The sequence below is a fragment of the Columba livia genome, chromosome 1 (assembly GCF_036013475.1).
Source record: "Columba livia isolate bColLiv1 breed racing homer chromosome 1, bColLiv1.pat.W.v2, whole genome shotgun sequence".
NCBI classification, from domain to species: domain Eukaryota; kingdom Metazoa; phylum Chordata; class Aves; order Columbiformes; family Columbidae; genus Columba; species Columba livia.
The window spans coordinates 175254476-175277440 of record NC_088602.1 but is presented as its reverse complement, the minus strand read 5'-3'; the positions used below and the strand labels follow the sequence as shown (position 1 = coordinate 175277440).

The following is a 22965-nucleotide window of genomic DNA, read 5'->3' as shown; positions in this document are numbered from 1 at the left end:
AGTATAACCCTTCAGTGTATAAATGGTACCTGCCAGAATGTTCCGAAAATTGTTTTCAGAGTAGGATTTCGAATACCCATTTAAAGGATGGAGATTTATATGTGCATAGTTTTTACTAAGTGAAAACTTGTTATTGCGTGTCAAGACACAAAGCAGTAAGAGACAGCGTAAATGATCTCTCCTTTTTCATTGTGATTATTTGCTTTTTAGCGCTTTGGGTTTTTTTGTCACTGAATGTAGCAATATTGAGTTCAAATTTATAAATAGATTTTTCCCCATGGACAGAAGAGTAATAACTCCTTTAGTGTCACGTCAGATTATACTCCAAGAGACATGAATTACCATGGCAGTGATATTACAATGCATTAGGAGGTAAAATCATAGGGTTGTCAAAGTGAGTTTTCCTTTTACAGTACTTCCTTGGCTTTTGGGGTGGAATTTAAAGTGAGACATGATGGAGAAAAAACCAGTCCCCAAAGCTGATCTACGATTTCAAAGTATTTTTCAAGCTATGATTTAAAACCTTCATGACAGAGTAATTTTTGACAGAAACTCCTGGCCTTGGGTTCACCTGCTTTTTAATGCTTAACAATTTTTTATTGCACATATGTGTTGTAAATTTCTAAATCTATACAACTGCTCATTTATTTTTATATTTTCCACTCTTATAACATGACTTTCATGGGTGAAATCCTTCTTCTATAAGAGTTAACAGTTTTGCCATTGACGTCATAAAATCAGACGTACTTTAGCTTCTATTCTCCAGCTGCCTGGGTAGCAGCATCGAATGTGAGGAAGAAAGCGAACCAAGCAGATGGGGAGCTCAAACTCAGCTATGCTGTGGATATGACCAAATAATTTAGTCCCAAACTTTCAAAAGGATCTTCTAATTCTCAATGCTTGACCATCTAGCTCTAGTAAACCAATCTTACTTCACGTGAGCAGCAAATAGTCACGTTTTTGAAAATCAAGGCTTAGCCATGTAAAGCAGGGCACACAGAAAGGCATTCATAATGAGGATGCATCTAACCCTCAGTATCTGTTCCTCAGTCTTTACAAAACAGAGTATTTCTTTAATGAAATGACAAAGAGGAGTTCAGCATGTGTAGTACAGACCATGGAAAGACAAGGAAATTCCAGTCAGGCTTGCTGAATATATTATTGAGTTTGTATTTTCAGAATAGACTGGGGCACTCAGACATCCAGTTTCACTTACACAAATACACAGTTAAATGTGGAATGATGTTTCATAAGAAAAAAGTATCTTAAAGCACTGATTCAAATGTATCACTGCATAACACTGTTAAGCACTTCAGTAAGCTAATGCTTTACATTTTTTAAATTAACGTGAATGTCTCTGTCCCCTTTCCTGCATTCTTTTTATTTGCCATGTGTTTTCAGCCTGCCATGAAAAGGAGCTATATCATTATCTGTGAATCAGGCAGGAGAAAGAATATAATTATTTAAAGTTAACTCACATAACAACTGAAAACAACCATTTCAAGGCTCTATGAGACTTGCAACTGGTTTTAAAAATCATAAAAGTTGTATTTACGTCTCTGTCTTTTTACAGGTATTAGTTGACACAATAACATAGGTATTCCCAGAAATGGCGAAGTGGCAGAGAACAGGACAGAGGTACCATCCATGCTCCTGTGTCTGACAGAGCTGAAGGCCCCTCAGTTTTGTAAGGAGGAAGGTGGCAAAGAGTGGGTCATTCTTTGCAGGGTAGTCCTGTGGATGGAGAGGCTCCTGGATCATGCATGCGAAGGAGTCATGAAACAATGTGAAAAAGTCTTTTAGCTTAGACCAAATGGGAATGTTGTATATCGATGTGTTTTATTATATATCACTTTTTCTGAACATCTGTACAAACAACTTTTGCTACCGTTTTGAAGGGTATGCCTATGCTGCTGACAGTCTGCCCAGCTTCTGAGAAGCTATCTGCTGCTGTGGCTGCACTGATACACTACTTGGTGTAGTATCAGGCATTTCCATGTTGCACTTCGGTTTGGGGTGCAAAACCACCCAGTTTCTTAGCTCCAAACAGGAGAATTCACTCGCCTTTGCACCAGCAGCTACTGCTCTTGCCTGTCCTCTCACTGGTGTGCCAGCACAGGACACCTGCAGCAGATTGCGTGACATCAGTCCAAGGCAAAACAAAGGAGAAACTGGAAGAAAATACAGATGAAAAATTTAAGAGGGGGCAAATGAAAACACGTCTCGGCAAAATGAATTTTATTTTTTGAAAAGAAACCTTATCAAATTAACTTAATTCTTTATGAAAACATATACTAGATGATAAGGTGAACATGTAGATATACATTTTGTGTTTGTATATCTGCCATTTTGTCAGATGTGACATTTCGTTAAAAAAATAGTGCTGCAAAATAACATGGCAAAATAGTATTAAACTGTTACCTACTGGCCAGTGAAAATTGGTTTAAAACAAATCCTAGCAATATTTGCTTTCATCACTGTACAGCAGAATTTCTGGTGGACTTCAGGACATCAATACTAAACAAGATACAGCCTGGTGTTTTCATTAAGGAGATGCAAGAAAACATGAAACTACTTTTTGATAGTTTCAGAAAAGGCAAAGATCTGCCATGGTGAACAAAAATGAAAACTAAGCAGCTGATGTGAATGGCCCAACTTCCAATCCAGGGAAGCGCAAGTGATTTTAAATAGGGACCACCTGGACGGCGATTTGCCAGTTATACATGTTATACTCCTTTGGAGGGACAGCTGGGTGATATAACACGATATACTGGAGATCTGCTTTTATGATTTGATGGTTTTGTGATTGGAGTAATGTCAAGACACAGCATCATCACCTGATTTATGACAAAACCGCACTGTTTCTGCAGTGGGGCACCCTTCGTCCCGTTATCATCTCGCTATCCTTCGTCCCGCTATCATCTCCCTATTCGTCGTCCCGTCGACCCGCCGTCCCGCCATGCCGTCCCGCCGTGCCGTCCCGCCGTCCCGTCCCGCCGCTCCGCCATTCCGCCCCACGTCTCCTTCCGCGCGGGGCGGGCGGAGGGATCCCGCGGGCGGGTGCGGTGCTGTAGTTCCCGGACATGGCGGGGGCTGGCGGGCAGCGGGGGTTGGCGGCGGAGCTCTGGGGGGTGCTGCTGCCCCCGCGGCTGGCGGCGGCGGGCGAGGAGGAGGAGAGCGAGGAGGAGGCCGAGGAGGAGCCGCACTTGGAGGAGGCCGCACTCCTGGACGATTCCGGGCCGGAGCTAGAGGCCGCTCTGCCCCCGCGCCGAGCCGGTGAGGGGCGACGGGTGGGCGGGCAGCCCCGTGTCCTCCTCCCGCGGGGCGGGTTGTGGCGCTGCCTCGGACACGGGTGCCGGCGGTGCGCGAAGTGCGCGGGGGGCGGCGTGTGCGGTGGCGGGCCCGGCAGCCTCCTGAGGGGCTGGGTGTTTCAGAACGATGGACCCAGCGTGTTGCGGTGACACAGACATTTGCAAGCGGTTTAACGAGTTATCAACTTTTAGTAACCTTGTTGTAAATGCTCTGTGTGCTCTCCACCTGCTCTGCAGACAGCATGGAGACGGTGGTTGATAGTTCGTGGTTGCAGAGATACAGTGACTTCAAATGGGCCCATCTTTTTGAACCACCCTGTAGAATGCTTTAAAAGTAAATGAAACCGAAACTGAAATAGAATTCCTCGTTCCTGCACAGATCTACTTTGCCCTTTCATATTGTAGGAAGCACTTATTTTGCAAATATAATAGGCTTAGGCAGGATCTTTCAGCAAAGCAATTTTTTTGATAATGGTATTGCAACACCGGGTGTTCTTCCTAAAGGTAGGCGCACATAATAGGGCAAAAAGCCCCTGCTCATATCCCCCAAAATCCCGGCCGCAATTTCCCTCCCATGTTCCCCATTGGTTGGGTGCATCAGGGTTTACAGACTACCAAACGCCTGCCTCAGTTTACATACAATATCCTTCCCCTTATCAGTCTATTTAAGATACAGATTCCTGCTACTTTGGCTACACTTCCCCCTAAATTAACTTGTAAATACAGGTAGCAGTATGCATACAGGTATCAGTATATATTCTGGAAAGAGACCGTGTTTTACATTAAGGATTCTCGGTCCTTCCCCCCTGCTGGGGTCAGGCACCAGGTCCTCTGTTATGTGAAAACAACAGTTCTTTGTTAAACGTTTCTTAGAGCTATCAGCTTTTAGTAACCTTTTTGTAAATGCTCTGTGTGCTCTCTACCTGCTCTGCAGACAGCATGGGGACGGTGGTTGATAGTTTGTGGTTGCGGAGACATAGTGACTTCAAATTGGGCCCATCTTTTTGAACCACCCTGTAGAATCCTGTTTAACATCTTTATTGACGATTTAGATGAGGGGATTGAGACCATCATCAGCAAATTTGCTGATGACACCAAGTTGGGAGGGAGTGTCGACCTGCTGGAAGTCAGGAGGGCTCTGCAGAGGGATCTGGATAGACTGGAAAAATGGGCTGATTCCAATGGGATGAAGTTCAATAAGGCCAAATGCCGGGTGCTGCACTTTGGTCACAACAACCCCCTGCAGCGCTACAGGCTGGGTGCAGAGTGGCTGGAGAGCAGTCAGACAGAAAGGGACCTGGGGGTGCTAATTGACAGGAAGCTCAACATGAGCCATCAGTGTGCCCAGGTGGCCAAGAAGGCCAACGGTATCCTGTCCTGTATCAAAAACAGCGTGGTCAGCAGGACAAGGGAAGTGATCCTTCCCCTGTACTCTGCATTGGTGAGGCCACACCTGGAGTATTGTGTTCAGTTCTGGGCCCCTCAGTTCAGGAAAGACATTGAAGTGCTGGAGCGGGTCCAGAGAAGAGCAACACGACTGGTGAAGGGACTTGAACATAAGACCTATGGGGAGAGGCTGAGGGAGCTGGGGTTGTTTAGTCTGGAGAAGAGGAGGCTTAGTGGTGACCTCATCACTCTCTATAACTACCTGAAGGGAAGTTATAGCCAGGTGGGGATTGGTCTCTTCTCCCAGGCAGTTAGCAATAGGACAAGGGGGCATGGGCTTAAACTCTACCAGGGGAAATTTAGGCTGGATATTAGAAAGAAATTCTTTACAGAGAGAGTGGTCAGGCATTGGAATGGCCTGCCCAGGGAGGTGGTGGACTCGCTGTCCCTAGAGGTTTTTAAACTGAGATTGGACATGGCACTTAGTGCCATGATCTAGTAAATGGACTAGAGTTGGACCAAGGGTTGGACTCGATGATCTCTGAGGTCTTTTCCAACCCAGTCGATTCTGTGATTCTGTGAAAAGTAAATGAAATTGAAAGTGAGGTCTCGTTCCTGGTTCCTGCACAGATATACTTTGCCCGTTCATATAGCCATGTATTCCAGCAGTAAGAACTCAAAAATTTTTCCGGTTTGTTTCTTTTACGGCATGTAAGGGTGTTGATAACTTGACATCAGTGGTTCCTTACTTTCTTTTCAGGACTTAGAAAAGCAGGCAACAGTGGAGCAACTTCTGCTTATCAAAAATCTCTTACCCAAAAATTGTTTTAAAAACAGCAAAACGGGGCTACGTAACAAGGGGGAAAACAAGTACAGAAGTCATAATAGACCTGAGATCTGCTGGTACTCTGCTCTGGTGAGACACAGGTTCCTGCTAAATGTAGGGTACCTGCGTTGTCCTGATGGTAGAGTTTAGTCCCAGGCATGGGTCGGGGAATAGTGTGTTAATTTTTGTAAGGGTAAGAGGATGGAAAGAGGAGGCAAACCAGGTCATACGAAATGTTAAGACTTTGTTGTATTAATAGTTTATAATTTTGGTGGTTTCATTTGCAGGATATATTTGGTGTACAAATGTATCTGAAGAGCATGCAGGCACCATGATGCAATACTTTGTGGCAGAACTGTTTAAAATTGAATTACAAACTTGGCATAAATGTTGTAATATTAAACCGTATGCCAGTGTTTAATTGGCTTAATAAATATTCCTACACAAGTTTAATTTTGTACTTCTCACACTTAGAGGAACAGTTTTAGTGCTTGTTTCTGAGGTTGGTTTTGCTTTTGTTTTTAAATATTACTGGAAGGCCTGACATCAGGAAGTCTATGAAAACCCTGGCTTTACTGCTGTAACTTACACACAAGACCAAAATAAGCTTTGAACAAACAAAATAATCTTTATGACTATCAATTAACAAAAGTTTTATTTTTCTTTTGATGATGCAGTTGTTATACAAGAAGAGAATTCCAGAAAGGAGTATGAAGTAGTTGGACGTTTTCCCTTAGTTGCCCCTTGGTGGAGAGTCAATGTTAAAGTTAAAAAAATGGGATCGAAGTACTTTGTGCAAGGATATCCATCGTATTTTCTGCGGACTGATATAGAAGAAAACAACCGACAAGTCTTTTCACTCTTTCTTAAGCAATGTGCTGTTCCTGAGTATTTTATAGGCAAGTTTTTTACGTGGCTTCCTACGGAGTCTATGCTGAGTTTTAGAAATCTTGAAGAAAAACTAAAAGAATTCCAAGCTTCACATTTACAGACAGGGCAGAAACAAGGAGAAACCAAGGATTACGATATCTTCTACTATGTTTTGAAATCATGTAGGTATATCCTGTGCTATTTTGTTTTATACGCTAATGAGTTCTATCTCAGATACTGTGTTCAAGCTAAGATGTCTTCAGATGAAGTCTATATTCAAATAAATTTTTAACATGCAAAGATTCTTCTTATTTTTAAATGTGAGGACAGTGGGACAGCTGACCAATTAAAGATAGGTGTACAGTTAGAAATACGTAAGGAGTTCCATGAATTCTGTAGGCTCACTAAGTAGAATAGTCTATGCTAGCCACATTTTATAGTTTATTCAGACAAAATGAGGCTTATTAAAAAAAAGGGTTCAGCACTGCTTAAACGTGGTGGTATGGCTTTTTAGGACAAATACATGCTCAGAAATAGTATAGCAACTTCTTTGTAGTGCAGAGGAACAGGGAATGAATTAAGCATAGTCCAAAGCAGCTGTGCTAACTAGGCTATCTAAGTGTATTTGGATCCTGCCCATCAGCAGGGGATACAGCTGGGGAGCAGAGTGTGGAAATGCTGGAGTGTCCCCACATGAAGATAGTTCAGGGCTGCGGAGGGTCCTGTTGTGGACTATGTTGGCGTGACTACATGCCCGTATTCCTGCCGGATGAAATGGTGTGTTCCAGTTGCACACCTGAGGTACTCCAGCCCTGAATTGGCATTGAGTCTGTGGGACCAGACTATAGCTGATCTAAAGCAAAACTCCCAAATACAGAAAGTCCAGATGTCTGAGTGGTGTCTCAAGCACTAGCTCTCTTGTTTTGCTCCTGTGATCTGTTTTGGTGCATAAATCTGTGCAGACAGGTTGGGTGCAAAGTCTTCCTGTTTACTGGGCAGTGTCAGGTCACCAGATGAAGGTGACTGTTGAGGAAGTCGAATCATGTCTAACTTGAAAGTTGAGAGCTTCAGCTAGACTTGAGCTTACTTTGCTCCCAATCGCATGTGCAAGGAGAGGAATATTTTCACAGTTCTATGGACTTTCACACTTTTTTTTCTGTTTTAGTAATGGTAGAAAAGTTCTTAATCCTTGCTTACAGACTTCATATCTTTTCATGACCGCAAAGGGATGGGAATCTATGCTGGTAGAAACTCAATCTAATTAGCTGCGTGAGTTTTAATAGGATATGGGGATCACTTTTGATTGAAGCTTGTCCAGTGTGTTCATGAATCTTTAGGGTTGAAGATCAGACAGTATGCCTGGGTATCCTGTTCACTCATATAGCTGGTGTATTTTTCCTATTATCTAACTTAAATTACTTTGCTACAAATTAAGCTTTCTTTTTCTTTATTGTTGGGCAATAGAAACAACAACCCACCCACCTGTATGTCATGTTGCTACTGTTACTACTGACTTTTTTTTTTGTTGGTGTTAAGTGTTGTGAGCTCAAGCAGTTTGTTCCTCAAGCCTTCATGATATTTTTCTGTGAAAATTGTGTTGATTCTCCATGTGTAAATTAAATACTTGCTAGGTTTTATCTTTGCCTTTCTGTAGGTAAGACAGTGATCATAAAAAGTACTTAACTGAGAAAAAATAGTGTTTTAGATTTGGAACTATGAAGTTTCCTTAACACTTAATTTAAAATTGCATTATTTTTTTCTTGCCAAGAGATAAAAGTTTCTCTTTCTTCTGAAATTTGTCTCACTTTCTTTCAAAATACGTTTTTTAGAGCCAAGCAGTTTTATTATCCCCCTTTTGCAGATCCCAAAACTGATACAAAAAGGGGAAGTCATAGCTTAAGTTTGGGGTCATTGAGAAAGCTGGTGGAGAGCACTGTTTTCCTAAGTTCTTCTACTGATCTGATAATACAAATTTAGAAACTTCTTGCTTTGGATTTTAACCGTGCTTCTGTCTATCTGTATAAAAATTATCTTTTGGTAAGAGGCAGGTGTGGTGAGGTCTGAACTGACTTTCGACAAAATGCTATTGAGTATGCAGTGTAAACTGAATATATAATACATATTTTCCAAATTAATACATTTAATTGCGGTTTTTGTCTTCTGTTTATATTATTTTTTTCCCAAGGCAGTTCAGGGAAAACAGACTTTAAAAAAATTGGAAAAGGATTACAAAGAATAAGAACCTGAAATAAATAAGGGATTTTTTTTGATCTAGAGGAGGCAGAAGGATAATAGCCAGAGTCAGCTTTAATTACCTTTGCAAATACGCTTGTGTATTGCTTAAAACTTCCTTGGCTTATTGTTCACACAGTTGCAGGAAAGACAGTGTTGGTAGCTCTGACTTTTCCAATGATACTGGAATTCTTGCCAATTCTTCTGCCACGCCATTTTTGCTCTCTGTTGGGTATGGTGCAATTGCAAGGAAAGACTGAAGAAGACAATGGCATGGATGGTGAGGAACTATGTTTTCAAGACCCAATGTTAACAAAGTTGGATGAGATATTAAAGAATGAGCCGTGGAAGCTTGGATTCAGCAGGGTAAGTAGTGTTAAGCAGGATAAAAAATGTGTTTATGTTTGATCTTTGTTAGAACACAGTGCTGTCTCAGATTAACTGGGCATTAGTAGAATTTAAGCTTGGTTCATTTGGAAATGGATGATTTACTGAACTTAGTTTTAGCAAAGTTATGGGGGATGGAACATGCTGCCCAGGGAGGTTGTGGTGTCTCCTTCTCTGGAGACATTCAAAACCCGCCTGGACATGTTCTTGTGCGACCTCACCTAGGCATTCCTGCTCCAGCAGGGGGATTGGACTAGATGATCTTTTGAGGTCCCTTCCAATCCCAAACATACTGTGATACTGTGAAATAAATATATGTTTGCTTTTATTCTTTTTGGGGAGAAGATTACTTATAGGGAACTGAAGCTTTCTTACTGTGAGGCAACGTGGGCCACCTTCTGCCAGTGTGAGCATCTCCTCTGGAAGATTCCTGACTTGCAGAAAAATGCATTAATTCTGTATGATCAACTCAAGAGAAAGTGTAGAGAAATGGGACACACTTACGAAGATCAAGATGAATTAGCTCGTTTTGTATCTAAAGATATGTCCATTGAGCATGCTTGGCAATCTCTTGAGTTTTTGAAAGATCAGAACATAGTGATTAGGGAGAAAAAACTGGTGTTTCTGCCTCATCTTTACAAATCTGAAAAAGACATTGCAATGTATATAGGTGACCTTCTGTCAAACAGCTCATGGCAACTGGATGTTGATGTGGGAAAGATACTTAACATTTCTGAGACGTCAAGGGAAACAGCAGATAACAAAATGAATGGTACCCAGGATCATGAAATAGAACATCTGAAGGAAAATAGTCTGGACAATCATAACTCTGAAAATAATTTTCCTGAAAAGGAGGTGGAGTGTGCACCTGACACCCAGAGTAAAGCAGAGGTAGACTTGGATCAGGTAATGGCTGTGCGAAGGATTTGTTCCAATCCTGTCACAATCATAAGTGGAAAAGGAGGCTGTGGGAAGAGTACAATAGTTAGCTGCCTTTTTCGGCACTTAAAGCAGATGGAAAAGGAAGTGGAAGCAGCTTCTAAGGACTTTGAAGAAGACCTGGATGCGTCTGAGGAATGGAATACCTTTGATCATCATTGCGAGCCAGAGAATATGTACACAAAAAAAATTTTGAATGTGCTATTTACTGCACCTACAGGGAGGGCAGCAAGCCTTTTGAGTGAAAAAACTAAGCTTCCTGCATATACACTGCATCAGGTAAGGAATTATATTTTTCATGTATTTTTTTAAAAATGGTGTTCTGAAAGACTTTTTGGCATTGTCCATTCTTGTCTTGAAAAAAAAAAAAGCTTGTTATTGAACTTCTATTATAAAATTTGTAACTATTAATGGTAATGCTTAGGTACAGCTTGTCAGCATTTGAAGGTCAGTGTTACGTTATGGGGGATCATAAATCAATACTTTGAAATACATGCCTTGCCTTTTTTTTTTTTTTCCCATACTTATGCACATACAGGAAGAGATCAGTAGTGTGGGATTGAATAATGAGATAAATTCCATTCACACAGTGTTTTCTTAATTATTATTAAATATTGTTCAATTGTTTTTAGAAAAAAAGTAGGAAGCAAACTCCTTGTTAATAAACTTAGGTTAAGTCTATACTGTCCCAGGTAGTGGAAGGTGCCAAGAAGATGTTGGAACTGTGGAATAACTTGTATAAATGAAAATCATAACATAAAAAAATACTGTGGACTTGTTTTGTCTTTGGGGACAGGATAGCTGCCTGTTCCCCTTCCCCCTGCAGTGTTGGGGATGGATTACTCTCCTCAAGTTGTAGTAGGAGGTTTCTAATACTGAGCAACCTCATGGCTGACCTTATATCCTTTAGGGTCCCTGCAGAACAAAAAAAAAGGATACATTTCTGTGCTTTTATGTAAGTAGGTGTTGATAGTCTCAGCTTGAAATGTATTCACCAAAGTGTCTTTACAGGTTGAAGTTCAGAATTTCAGATAATAGCTCTAAATACAGCATTAGAAGATACCACACTCTGACTACCTTTGTAAGACAGTTTATTATTGTCAGAGCTTGATTTATTTTGCTTTGTTTCTAGATCATCTACAGTTTTAAATCATGGAGGCGGACCGAACAAGTACAGCCATGGAAGTTTGCTACTGTGACGGTTCTGATTGTGGATGAAGGAAGTTTGGTGTCTGTACATGTTCTCAGTTTAGTTTTAAAACTCTTGTGTGAGCATGCTCAGCTTGCCAAACTTATTATTCTAGGTAAGTGAAACAAAAAAAGTTAGTATTATACAATGTGTAATAATACACAATATACAGTGTAAGTATCAGACCTGCCACTGGTCTCACTGAGTGTCTTAAATAGTGCAGAATGTGCCATTGTTCTGTACTTGGATATTTGTGCTTATTCATAAGGTCAGATGAGAAAGACTGTTCAACAGTTTTCCATCTCAACTGTCAGCATGGAAGTATCAGTATCTGTTTAGCAATGCTATGTCTGATTCTGAAAGTATTATGACTTTTGTGTTGTAGCTTATTACATCTTGCAGCTGGATAGAAACTAGTGTTAGCATGTTCTTCAGATGCTGGAATGGAGGTTTCGTGTTGTTTAATGCTAGAATCATCTTTTAATTCAGACAGGAAAAGAAGGAAGTGTAAAATCAAAATTTTCTGCTTTTTCAGAGGTTTGCTTTTTGGCTTGCCACTTATGGCATTAATTCTTAAATACGTAACTTTCAAAATGTGTTTGAATAAGATGTGATCACTGTCGGTGTTCATCATACAGAGTGGTTTGAATGTGCTAGTAAGGCATTACTGAGACAGGAATATGAAAAATTTAGACTACATTATAGTCTGATTCCCCAAACAAAGTTTCTGGGATTATTGACAGCTTAATTTCATGTGAATTGTATTGAGGAAGCATGTTACTGTGTGGAGATTTGAATGTTTGTTAATTCCACTGGGCTTTTTTCAAGACAGTTTTTCACAGATGTTGTGTTATTGCTTCTCACAAATACTGATGTGCTTTCTGTTCAGGTGACACTAGGCAGCTACCAAGCATAGACCCAGGAAACATGTTAGCTGATATCTTTGAGGGTCTGAAATCAAGAGGCTTTTCTGTGGAACTGCGAACTAATCACAGAGCTGAATCGCAGCTGATTGTAGATAATGCCTCAAGGTAGGATTTCCTTGTGTATATAAGAAGCATCCTTGTAGTAGACCTGGTCATGTATCTGTAAAACAGTGGTGTGTCCAGATTTGACTCTATAGTACTGCTTCTGTTACAGTTTCTTATTCAAAATCAGTAACACTGGTTTTAAAAACAAACAATCCAACCACCAAAACAACAACAAAGCTCACAAATCTTTCCAGGAGTATATGTGTTGCACAACAAAATGTGTGTGCTGGAATACTCCCGAAGTTTATGGGATGTAGTTCACTATCAGATGCCCTCTGCTGTTTCCAAATCACTTGTGCATGCACAAATTACTTTTTTGCTGTCTGAAATTACTTAGAATTGCTTCTCTAAAAAGGAAATCGTAAAGACCTTGCTGGTAAGTGTGGCAACAGCTAAAAAAGGCTGAATTACATTGAGAGTTTAGATGTCAAGGCCCATTAAATCATTGTTTCTCTTTATATTTTGTCGTATTAATACCTAGAACCTGTAAGTGTTTCCAATATTTGCATTACTTCTGGTCTGGTAGTAATCCAGTTACTCAATGAATTATTTATTTTTAAACCTCAAACAACAAAATCTAGCTCTTAAGTGTCCAAGACCTTTTGATGTTGGTTAGAATTTGAGAGTACTCTGAACATTTGCAAACTGTTCAGAACTATGAAGTGTTTTATAAACATCCTTGTTTTTTTTTTGGGGGTGGGGAGTAACACTTCCATGCTACTTCAGTCTGCTCCCATGTGAAGAACTGTATAGGTAACACTAAGTATGTACTGCAGTGCTCAAGTGTTTATGGAATAAATTATCAATTTTTAAACTAAGTCATGGTGAAATTAAGTTATGCTCGGAAGACAGTTTTTGGTGTGTGTCGTGTAGATGACCAAAAATTCATAGATGTTGAACTTAAGGCTGATGCAGATGATAACACTGGAGTCTTTTAACTGGAAATAATATTTGTTCTCTGTTTTCCTTTCACTCCGGTCAAGAATCTCTCTCCGGAAGCTTCCTGAATTTGATGAGGTGCTGAAAGTCTCTAGTTGGAATGAGGAATTGACAATGCCAAGCCCAGAGAAGAAATTCATTCTTATCGCTTTGCCCACTGGCGGCGGTTGTGACGGTACGTGTGTCCAGCCAGTTTGTAATCTTGAGTTTCCCTTTGGCAAAGCATAGACTGGCTGAAACTAACATTTTGGAAGATTTTAGTCTGGCTTTGTTTGTAGTATGAATTTAAATGCTAGATCCATGGTTTACCTTTTGCCTTGTGTACATGCACACAGCCAGACCCATTAGTGCAAAGGAGATGCTGTTGAGCTCCACCTCACCAGTTGCGTTTTGAAATGGGGACGATGCAGCTTCCACCAGTGTAATCAAGTGTGATTGTCTTTTTATGTTGTAGCTGGAGCTCTCAAGCCTTAAAAGATTAAGTTTTTCAGTGGTGAATCATTTGAGTAAACGGCATCTTTAAAGGGATGGTGTGATGGGACAGCAATGCGCTCCCAACTCTTGCATCAAGTTAGGAAAATGGAAGAAGAGGAGACACGAGAATTTCTTTCAGAATGTTTTGGGATCAGGGTTAGTGCATTGGTTTAGGGTTTTTTTTGACCTTTGTCAGATAAGTAGATTGAGTGGCCCCTGCTTTATATGCATGAAAAATCTTCAAGGGGGATGTTGAAAAAAAAAGTAGTGCAAATATGATCATTTTACTGTAGGAACTTACTCAGCGAACAGAATATTAAAAACTGATTTCTTCAGTAAAATCTAAATGTATAAGTCTGTGGCTTAAAATGCTTTATCTTTACCTATTTAATGTGCTATAGCAAAACTTTATTTTGCATGAAATACGCTCTGTGCAGCTGTTTAACACTGAGACATAAAAGTTTTTCTCCTGAATCGCTCTTGTCTCAGATTTTAAATAGTCAGATACTTTTTTGGGCAAGTATATATGTGGGTGTTTTGTGGTGTGTATTTTTTTTGGAAGGGGATGTGTTTGGTTTTTGTTATTGTTGTAAACAAGCTGAAAAGCCAGTGAAACAAGAAATAAGCAAAAACAATTTCATATTGAATTATGTTGTTGTTTTTGTTAAATTGTTCTGTATATTTTTATGCCTTTTATGTTTTCTAAAACAGCTTTGCAAACTGCCATAAAGACTTTACTTAAAAAAGGACCGGGATTGCAGGATGCCAAACAATCGCAGTTCATTGCTTTCAGAAGGTAACGGGGTGTGCAGGCAGACATTGAAAAAACCCTCGCCAGCAGCCACAATCTAAAAATAGCTGAATGTGTTGAGTTTGAAAGACTAGTGGCAATACTGTAAAACTGCGAGAGAGAACAACAGGCCGGGTGTCTTTTCCTGTACCTTCTGGTTGCCCCCAGTCAATCCATGGAGAGTCGCTTCATTTTTCTATAAACTTAATGTTATTTTGCATCATGATTTCTGCCGTTGTGTTCATCTCTACTGTTTATGTTAAAGAAGCAAAGGATGAACATAAGTGTCACAGTATCACAGTATCACAGTATGTTTGGGATTGGAAGGGACCTCAAAAGATCATCTAGTCCATTCCCCCTGCTGGAGCAGGAACGCCTGGGTGAGGTCGCACAGGAACATGTCCAGGCAGGTTTTGAATGTCTCCAGAGAAGGAGACTCCACAACCTCCCTGGGCAGCCTGTTCCAGTGCTCTGTCACCCTCACCATGAAGAAGTTTTTTCTCAAATTTAAGCGGAACCTCTTGTGTTCCAGCTTGATCCCATTACCCCTTGTCCTATCATTGTTGGCCACCGAGAAGAGCCTGGCTCCATCCTCATGGCACTCACCCTTTATATATTTATAAACATTAATGAGGTCCCCCCTTAGTCTCCTCTTCTCCAAACTAAAGAGCCCCAGTTCCCTCAGCCTTTCTTCATAAGGGAGGTGCTCCACTCCCTTAATCATCTTTGTTGCCCTACGCTGGACCCTCTCCAGCAGTTTCGTGTCCTTCTTGAACTGAGGGGCCCAGAACTGGACACAATATTCCAGATGTGGTCTCACCAGGGCGGAGTAGAGGGGAAGGAGGACCTCTCTCGATCTACTAGCCACCCACCTTCTAATACACCCCAGGATGCCATTGGCCTTCCTGGCCACAAGGGCACAGTGCTGGCTCATGGTCATCCTGTTGTCCACCAGGACCCCCAGGTCCCTTTCCCCTACACTGCTCTCTAATATGTAATTTCCCAACCTATACTGGAACCTGGGGTTGTTCCTGCCCAGATGCAGGACTCTACACTTTCCCTTGTTAAATTTCATCAGGTTATTCCCCGCCCAACTCTCCAGCCTGTGGAGCCAGTTTTTGTAGTAGATTCTGAGAGCCTTTGGTCTGGTGTTTGCTAACAGTGCAGTGTTCTTCAGGAATGAAGGATGAGGGCTTAATTGCAGGGGAAACCCACAAAATACAAAGACATTTCTATATTTGAATGTGTCCCATCGTGGCAGATGTGAATTCCGGGGTGTGTGATGGAACATACAACCTGCTGCCCGTGCACGCTTCTGTGACGGGGACACTGACCAAATGACGGAAGATAATTGCATTTAGATCGTATGATGAGGACCAGATTTAGCTATATAATCTGATGAGCAGTGGTGAATGCATATAGTTTGGGTGTTTGGAAGCACAAGACTTGTCATTCAAGAAGGGTGGGGTGTAGGGCTCTGATGCGCTTTGAGGAAAGACTGGCAAGGCTGGTGATCACCTATAATGGGAACCGTCAGGAGCGGGAATAGCATGGATGGCCTTGCAGAAGCACTGAAGGGATAAATGGGATGTCCAGTAGTACCAGTACCCCGTAAACTTACACTTCTGCACAGAAGGGTACTTAATCTGCATTTAAAATACCAGGTCTTTAAAAGGCAAATAAGTCTTCTGACTATTTTTAATACATCCACAGACAGAAAATAATATAATCCAGGCTTTATTTTTTGTTTAGTTTTCTTCATCTTAAAACCAAATCTAGTTAGTCTAGATATGCATTGCAAACACCCTTGCCTCACTTTCTGTGGTATTTAGGCAAAACTGTTCCTTTACTGCTCTGTCTTCTAAACTCTGAATCAGCGATTGGTTTTAATTGTTGGTGGAAGATCATCATATGTAAAGCATGTCCTTTTCATTGTTTATAAATTAATGCTAATGTGACATTACACATAATTGTATGTTTTGTACATCGTGATTTTGTTCATGTTCTTGTTTTGTGTGGCTTAGGCAAGATTGCGATCTAATAAATGAACTTTGTTGCCAACACTATTCAGATCATCTAACCAGGTAAGCCAGTGTTTTGCCATTTTTTCTTGTGAACGATCTCACTTTGGTTTTGAAAGTGTCACAGCCAGGCCAACAACCTAAAATATGATTGTAAAACTTTTAATGTTTCATCTAGATCTGATTATTTACATTAGAAATAATTCACATAATAGTCTTTCTTTGATGGGTTAATCTCAACCCAGTTCATTAAGAGATAGAACAGAAACTGTTTGCCTTTCGTTTAAATTGTCATTGTGTGAATTCCAATATTTTGAGTTACTGTTGAATATTCAAAATTGACATAAAAGCAACTTAAAAAAACCTCAAGGTGTTGATTGTTTTTTGCAACTGTATGATTTCTAAATAGATTCTGCCATATTTTTGGAAGCAGGATTTTGGTGCTACTCTGTATTACTTTTTTACCACAAGGTTTTACAAAAGTTCAAGAAACATCTTTTAGATGTGTGTTGTCTTAGCTGTTTTGAACATTATTAAGGTTTTTAATCCACCCATCAGGAGGGGAAAGCAACTGAGAGATAGTAAATGCGTACTTTGTAAATACATTTATCCCTTTTTTCCTTCTCTGGCCTAGAGACCATAAAAAACGACTTTTATTTCAAATTGGTGACAAGATTTCCTGCACACGGAACACATATCTCAAGGATCTCTTGCCAGACCCGGGATTCAGAAAGGATCCCAATCACCATGAATGCAACAGTGGAGAAACCACCCTGACTACAGAGGCTGCTGATGAGGGCAAACGACTGTGCAATGGAGATGTATTTTTCATAACAGAGGTGAGTTCTTGCTGCAAGGACTTGCACAAAAATCAGTGGTAACTGATTCAGTCCTTATTGAATCCCCAGAGCAAAACAATTCACACTTTAAAATTTAGGCAGAATATTCATATATACTTAGTTCTTCTGCTAAACTACCATGTGAAAGGCAGGAAAGAAGCAGACTCACAGTAGAGAGTTAAAAAATCTCTGGGCTTTTTTGTAAAATGTATTCCAATTGGTCTGCTAGTGCACAATGTAAATAAACTTTGTAAATACTCATGTATATTGTCATTGAAATGCATAATGTTTTGGATATAGGGAGAAACTTAGTCTTAAATAAAGAATAGCTCTAATGTTACAGCTTGAGCTCTCCCCTGGCAGAAAACTAAGCTGACCGAAAAATACAGCAACAAAAAACCTCTGTGTTGTTCTTGCTGGGTTCAGTGAGTTGACTCGACAAAGGGTTGGGTGAAAGTATCAATATTTGTGCTTGGGAAATAGGAACCACCCAGGGTTGGCGGCGCAGAGTAGGCTCTTCTCCGGCTGTGGCAACAAATTGTTCAGCGGCCTCACTGGTACGTGTCTCTGTACCCCACGCTAATCAAAGTTTTCTGGGGGTTAAAACGGTCTTTCTCAGCATTTTTCTTGCTAAACGGAAGGTGTAAGGGTAGCCCTGTACAGTCAAACTATTTTCCTTGAAGATGTGGTCAGTGAAAGAGGTTTAGCGTCTTCTGAAAGTATTTCACTCGGCTGACACTGCAGCTATTGTAATTTCAGGGAAAACTGGCATATGGACACATGCAGATGTATAGGCATCCATCAGACTGCTGACAGGAGCTACTGCTGAGTGTTCTTCTGATATTATTTCTTTAGGATGTAGAAATTGATAAACAGCGTTTGCTGACCATCAGCAGCACGTACGGCTCCACATTCACTGTGCGGTATAAGGCCCTGAAGAAGCTGTGTCATATCAAACACGCATGGGCCAGAACTATTCACACGTTTCAGGTAAAAATAAAGAAGCTACGAGCTGAGAAAATGTTCTCATGGCTTTATCTTGCTAATGTCTTGTCACGTGAAAGGGTCAGAAGCTCTCTTGAAACTAAAATTCCTTGGCATAGAAATATTCTTGAGAGTGTCCACAGTTTTCTCCAACTTCCTTGTTCTTGTCCTTTATTTTTAACCTACTTACTGGAGGTTTCCTTTGACAAGGTGTCCTTAAACATTTTTCAGGGTTCTGAGGAAAAAACTGTTGTCTACGTGGTCGGCAATCCTGGCCGCCAGCACTGGCAGCACGTGTACACAGCCGTGACCAGAGGACGCTGCCGCGTCTACATTGTAGCGGAAGAGACGCACCTCAGGAGAGCGGTCACCACCAAGAACGTGCCCAGGAAGACTCGCTTACAGAGATTTTTGAGAGAGGCAATCGCGGAAACAAGCAACTGTCCCAGCCAAACTTCCTCTCCGCTGACAAAGAGCCAGCAAAATCAAGAGCTTGAGACGGAGTCTGCTGCTGTGACTCAAGGCGCTCCTGACCCACCTGAACCTCTGGCTGACTTGGTGAAGCAGGAAGGGTCAGCAGTTCTCAATAAAGGGCTGTTGGGCCATCTCCAGCAAAGTCCGTGTAAGAGACCGCACAGTCTTGCAGAGAACCCTGAGGATGCTGTGAAAAAACCTTCTGTAAGTATCTCTTGACCAAGAAAATTTAAAGCAAATTTTTGCACTCTCACCACTCCCAAGTGGTCTGGATACTCTTATGATTCTTTTATTTCTATTTAACAGTTTTCAAGATGACCAGGTGAAGAACTGGTGAATGAATTGGTGCAGTAGTCAAGTCTGGCAGATATTTTCCCAAAATAATATATGACCAATAGGGAAAAAGAAGTTATAATGTTAGTAGAAGTAAATGTATACATCTTATTACTCACTGGAGTGATCTGCTGGCTGGCATAGCCTGGATGACCTTATTGTTTGTGCACAGAAGTCAATTTTTAGCAGCTGACCTGATGTGAAAGATTTACATATAATTTCATCATTGAAGTAGATACATTTTTATCTGTAAAGCATGTTTATGGGTTGTGTTTTTTTTCATTATATCTCATTTCTGAGCTCTGTCATGGGGAAACAGCTTTTTTTGTTCTTTGACAATGATGTTACTGTATTTTAGTTTTGCTTCAAACTCTGGTAACTTGTTTTTGTTTTGACAGGAAACAGTACAAGATTCCCCACTTGGGTCTTCCAGACTTAAGAGTCTAACTTTGGGACAGCCAACTGCCAGGAAGCTTTTCAAAAGCTAACAAACAATTGACTGACTCCATTACAAATATACCTGGTTCGCTCAAGATCTTTGGAAGTGAGAAGCTGGGTATGCAGGTGATTTTCAAAGGCTTTTCTGCAGTTGCACGTTCTATGAAGAACAGCTTGTTTTAAAGTAAATCACGTCTATTTTCAGTGATCTGTTTTTAGTAAGAGATTCTTTGATGTGCTAGTCTTCAAAAGCTGTATTGATTGTTTTGTTCCGGTGAAGAATGCGCTTACAGATCTTATAGGATCTAGAAGCTCCCTTAGAGAACACGTGGGGAGTTCTTGGATTAAAGACTCCAGCCATCCATACCAAGATGTACATCTCCTCACGCTACAGCACTGATGAGAAGCCCTTACTGATGTGCCAAAATTTCAGTTTGCTCTTGAGTCAAACAAATAGTTTACAAAGGAGACTTCACATTTTTCTAATGTGGCAGAATTATGGGCATGAAGCTTTGATGGATTATGGATTTTAATCTTGTTATAAATAGAACGAGAAAGTTGCAATCAATCAGTGACACACAGTTTTTTTCCACTTTGTACTTGAAAGAGATGTGAAACTTGGCAATGCTGTTCCACCTCATAGATGCCAATAATGCTCTTTGTAAGAAAAGCAAAATTCCAAGTTCAAATCACATCCCACTTTCACCCACTTTTTTGTGTACTATGTGACTTGCTGCATTGTAATTTCTGCGATTAATAAGATGAATGTTTGTTCAAACTTCAGACAAATTGTGCTAAAATTTGGACAGCTTACTTATAACATTTTTAACGTATATGGCAGGAACAAGTGTACCACAAAGATAAACATGGGATTTTTGCTAAAACTTTGTATTTTTCTACATATTTTTTCCCAAGTAGAAGAATACTACCTCATTTTTAATGTCTTTAAATCACTGTTTATTTCAATTTATACAGTTTTTCCATACAAATATTTGCAACAGTCTGAATTTCAAAAAACATAACATAGACGATAAATATCATGCTATTAAAGTATTAAATTTGTACAAAAATACTTTACAGTTTAATACTTATTTGTTACAAATAAAAATACATATTTAAGTGACTCATGAACATGTTTTTTTTACACGGTTCAGCATCCAATGTCATTCTGGCCTTTTCTGGCAGTGCTGAAATAGAGATTTTTGTGTGTATGGGGCAGGTGAGCTTGTTCATGGATTGGAAACAGCAACGGGGTTACAGTTAAACAGGTTAAATTGACCAGAAACAACTCTGTAAAGTGATTGCTTAGGATATGGAGACTCTACAAATGTACAAATCCAGTATCTTTATATTCACCAATAACAATAATTACCAATAACAACTTCAATACCGGAATAAACCAAAGCAGCTGCTGGTGAGCGTATAAAGCAACTGGCAGTATTTTATTGCTTGGGGGGAGAGGGGAGAGAATTTGTGTGATGTGTTTGTAAAATATATTTACAATTTTAAATTCTAAAAATGTGTTGCAGGGGGAAATGTTTATCATAAAGAAAGCTGAAAACAAAGCATATTAAATAGGACTTTTGTCCTTTCAGTAAATTGACTTAAAAAGCTCATCTGTGACAGTACAAATTTACAGGTTTATGGATCATTAAAGAGCTTTTGTATCAATCTTCTGCTGACATAGTTTAAAAAAAAGCCATTCTCTTTTAAAACCTTTCTAATTTGTTCGAATTCATTTCAGTTTTGTCAGTAATCCTCCTTCGGAGGTTTTATCCCACTAAAAAAGTCTCTGCTTAAAAATCCCCAGGGCTTGCAAGACATACCATTAAATATTTCATTGCATAGGGAATAACATACCTTCTAACAGAATTTACCAAGTGGGGGAGCAGTGTTCACCGCACACCACAGCTTCCTACAAGCATTTGGTTAAAACATCTCAACGGTGCTTTGTCTGAAGAGCTGCACCCTTCCTGCCAGCAGAATAAAGGGCTCCAAAATTAGGGATCTGGCCATTTAACCAGAAGACCCGGTGCAGCGTGTACACACCGCTCTTCTTGTCCAGCAGACAGCACCTTTCTGACAAAAAGTTCTTAAAAGCCATGTCACCTGGACACCGCTGTTAGCAGAGGTTAACTCCGTGCTTTTCCCCCAAACAGCAGCTGCTGCCGAAGGGAGGGGAACATTTAAATCGTGTTTTAAACATCTCTCTAGTTTCTTATTCAGGGGAAAAAAAAAAAAGGCCCTTATGATTTCTTTGTACTGTTGCTAGTGGTAGGTTGTTCAGAATGGAATGAGTTGACTCAACGGAGAAGTAAACTTTTTCAAAAGTAACCATGAATTAATATAAGCCTTGAGACAGACAGACAGACTGACCTCCTGTGCTTTTTCCTGCTATGTAGCATCTGAGCCTCCATCTCAGAGAAATCTTAAAGGGATTTAGCACCATTAATTGTCTTCCGTTACCAAGTGTCCCACCGCAAGGATCTTCTGCTATAAGGTGTTTGTAGGATCCCGCATCTCTGCGTTAACGCTGGCGTGGCCGCTCTGTGGCAGGAAGGCGTTCTGATCGCTCCACTCCCCGCCCGTGGGAGCCTGGTGCTCTGAGCTTCCCTTCTGGGATGCCAGTGGGTTTCTGCTAATCACCAGTTCCAGCTTATTGCCAGACTCCGCGATGAGGGGCACAACCAGGCAGCAGTCAAAGTCTCTGGTGCGAACGTGGTTTACCTGAACGGTTAGAAGATTGATTCTTGTTGCCGTTTCAGGAAAAAGAAATGAGATCACAAGAGAAACAGATTGATCCCTGAGACTATGGAACCTGATTTAAATATCCCAGGTAGAGAATCACCCAACACGAGCCTATTTAACCACAGCATCTGCTCTGAAGACACCGAATTTTCTACTCACCCTTTACCAGAATGCAGCTAAAGTGGGCACATATGCACTAGTGGTGCGCTGCCTCCCCCCTAAATAAGACAGGGTCTTATATTAATTTTTCTTCCAAAACTTACTACTTTTTTACATGTATAGATGCCTGGACACTATTTAAATTGACTTTTTTAATGAACTGTAACTAGGGCTTCTTTTTGGAGTAGGGCTTATATTTCAAGCATCCTGAAAAATCCCACTAGGGCTTATTTTTGGTGTAGGTCTTATTTTTGGGGAAACAGGGTAGCTGTTGGCAGCTGTCACAATGCCCACTCCATAAATGACATTTAACAGCACTTATTTTTCTTTCACTGCATTTCTAAATTTAAATGCAATAGAACACATCTAAAATTTAAATTCAGTCCTTCTCTGGTTTTAATTAATATGTGAAGTACTTTATTGGGCTAGTTGATAAAAAAATTTAGTTTTTCCATCACGATTCAACTTGGTGCTGTGGGAACTGTGGCATTCAGTGAGAATTACGTGTTTACAACTATGTCAATCAACAACTTGGATTAAACACAGAAATAATTCTGAAGTCTATATCAAGAACAGCAAAAATTACAAATCTGTC

At 40.4% G+C, this 22965-nt stretch overlaps 2 protein-coding genes across 22 annotated transcripts in view; one reads left to right on the top strand and one right to left on the bottom strand.

The window, feature by feature from the left end:
• The first annotated feature begins 3039 nt into the window (after positions 1-3039).
• Positions 3040-20586, top strand: HELB (DNA helicase B). 2 transcript variants are annotated; one of them, XR_010469518.1, is made up of 13 exons: positions 3040-3276; positions 6201-6575; positions 8765-8991; positions 9358-10230; positions 11084-11255; positions 12030-12171; positions 13155-13285; positions 14296-14380; positions 16399-16458; positions 17030-17234; positions 17994-18224; positions 18450-18896; positions 19424-20586. XR_010469518.1 is itself a non-coding variant. In XM_065048546.1 (13 exons), the coding sequence occupies exons 1-13, from the start codon at positions 3084-3086 to the stop codon at positions 19511-19513; spliced, it is 3135 nt and encodes a 1044-aa protein (XP_064904618.1). In that variant the 5' UTR covers positions 3044-3083; the 3' UTR covers positions 19514-20586. The 2 variants fall into 2 exon arrangements, 1 of the variants encoding a protein (XP_064904618.1); XM_065048546.1 differs by having other exon boundaries at positions 3044-3276; positions 18090-18224.
• The window catches only part of GRIP1 (glutamate receptor interacting protein 1), a 326528-nt gene continuing 323959 nt past the window's right edge, over positions 20397-22965 (bottom strand). For 10 of the 20 annotated variants that reach the window (XM_065048544.1, XM_065048514.1, XM_065048529.1 and 7 more), the window contains one exon: positions 20397-22190. In XM_065048544.1, the coding sequence (XP_064904616.1) occupies positions 21957-22190 (234 nt within the window). In that variant the 3' untranslated portion in view covers positions 20397-21956. The remainder of the gene's footprint in view (positions 22191-22965) is intronic. The other 10 variants (XM_065048495.1, XM_065048528.1, XM_065048520.1 and 7 more) reach the window with 1 other exon arrangement.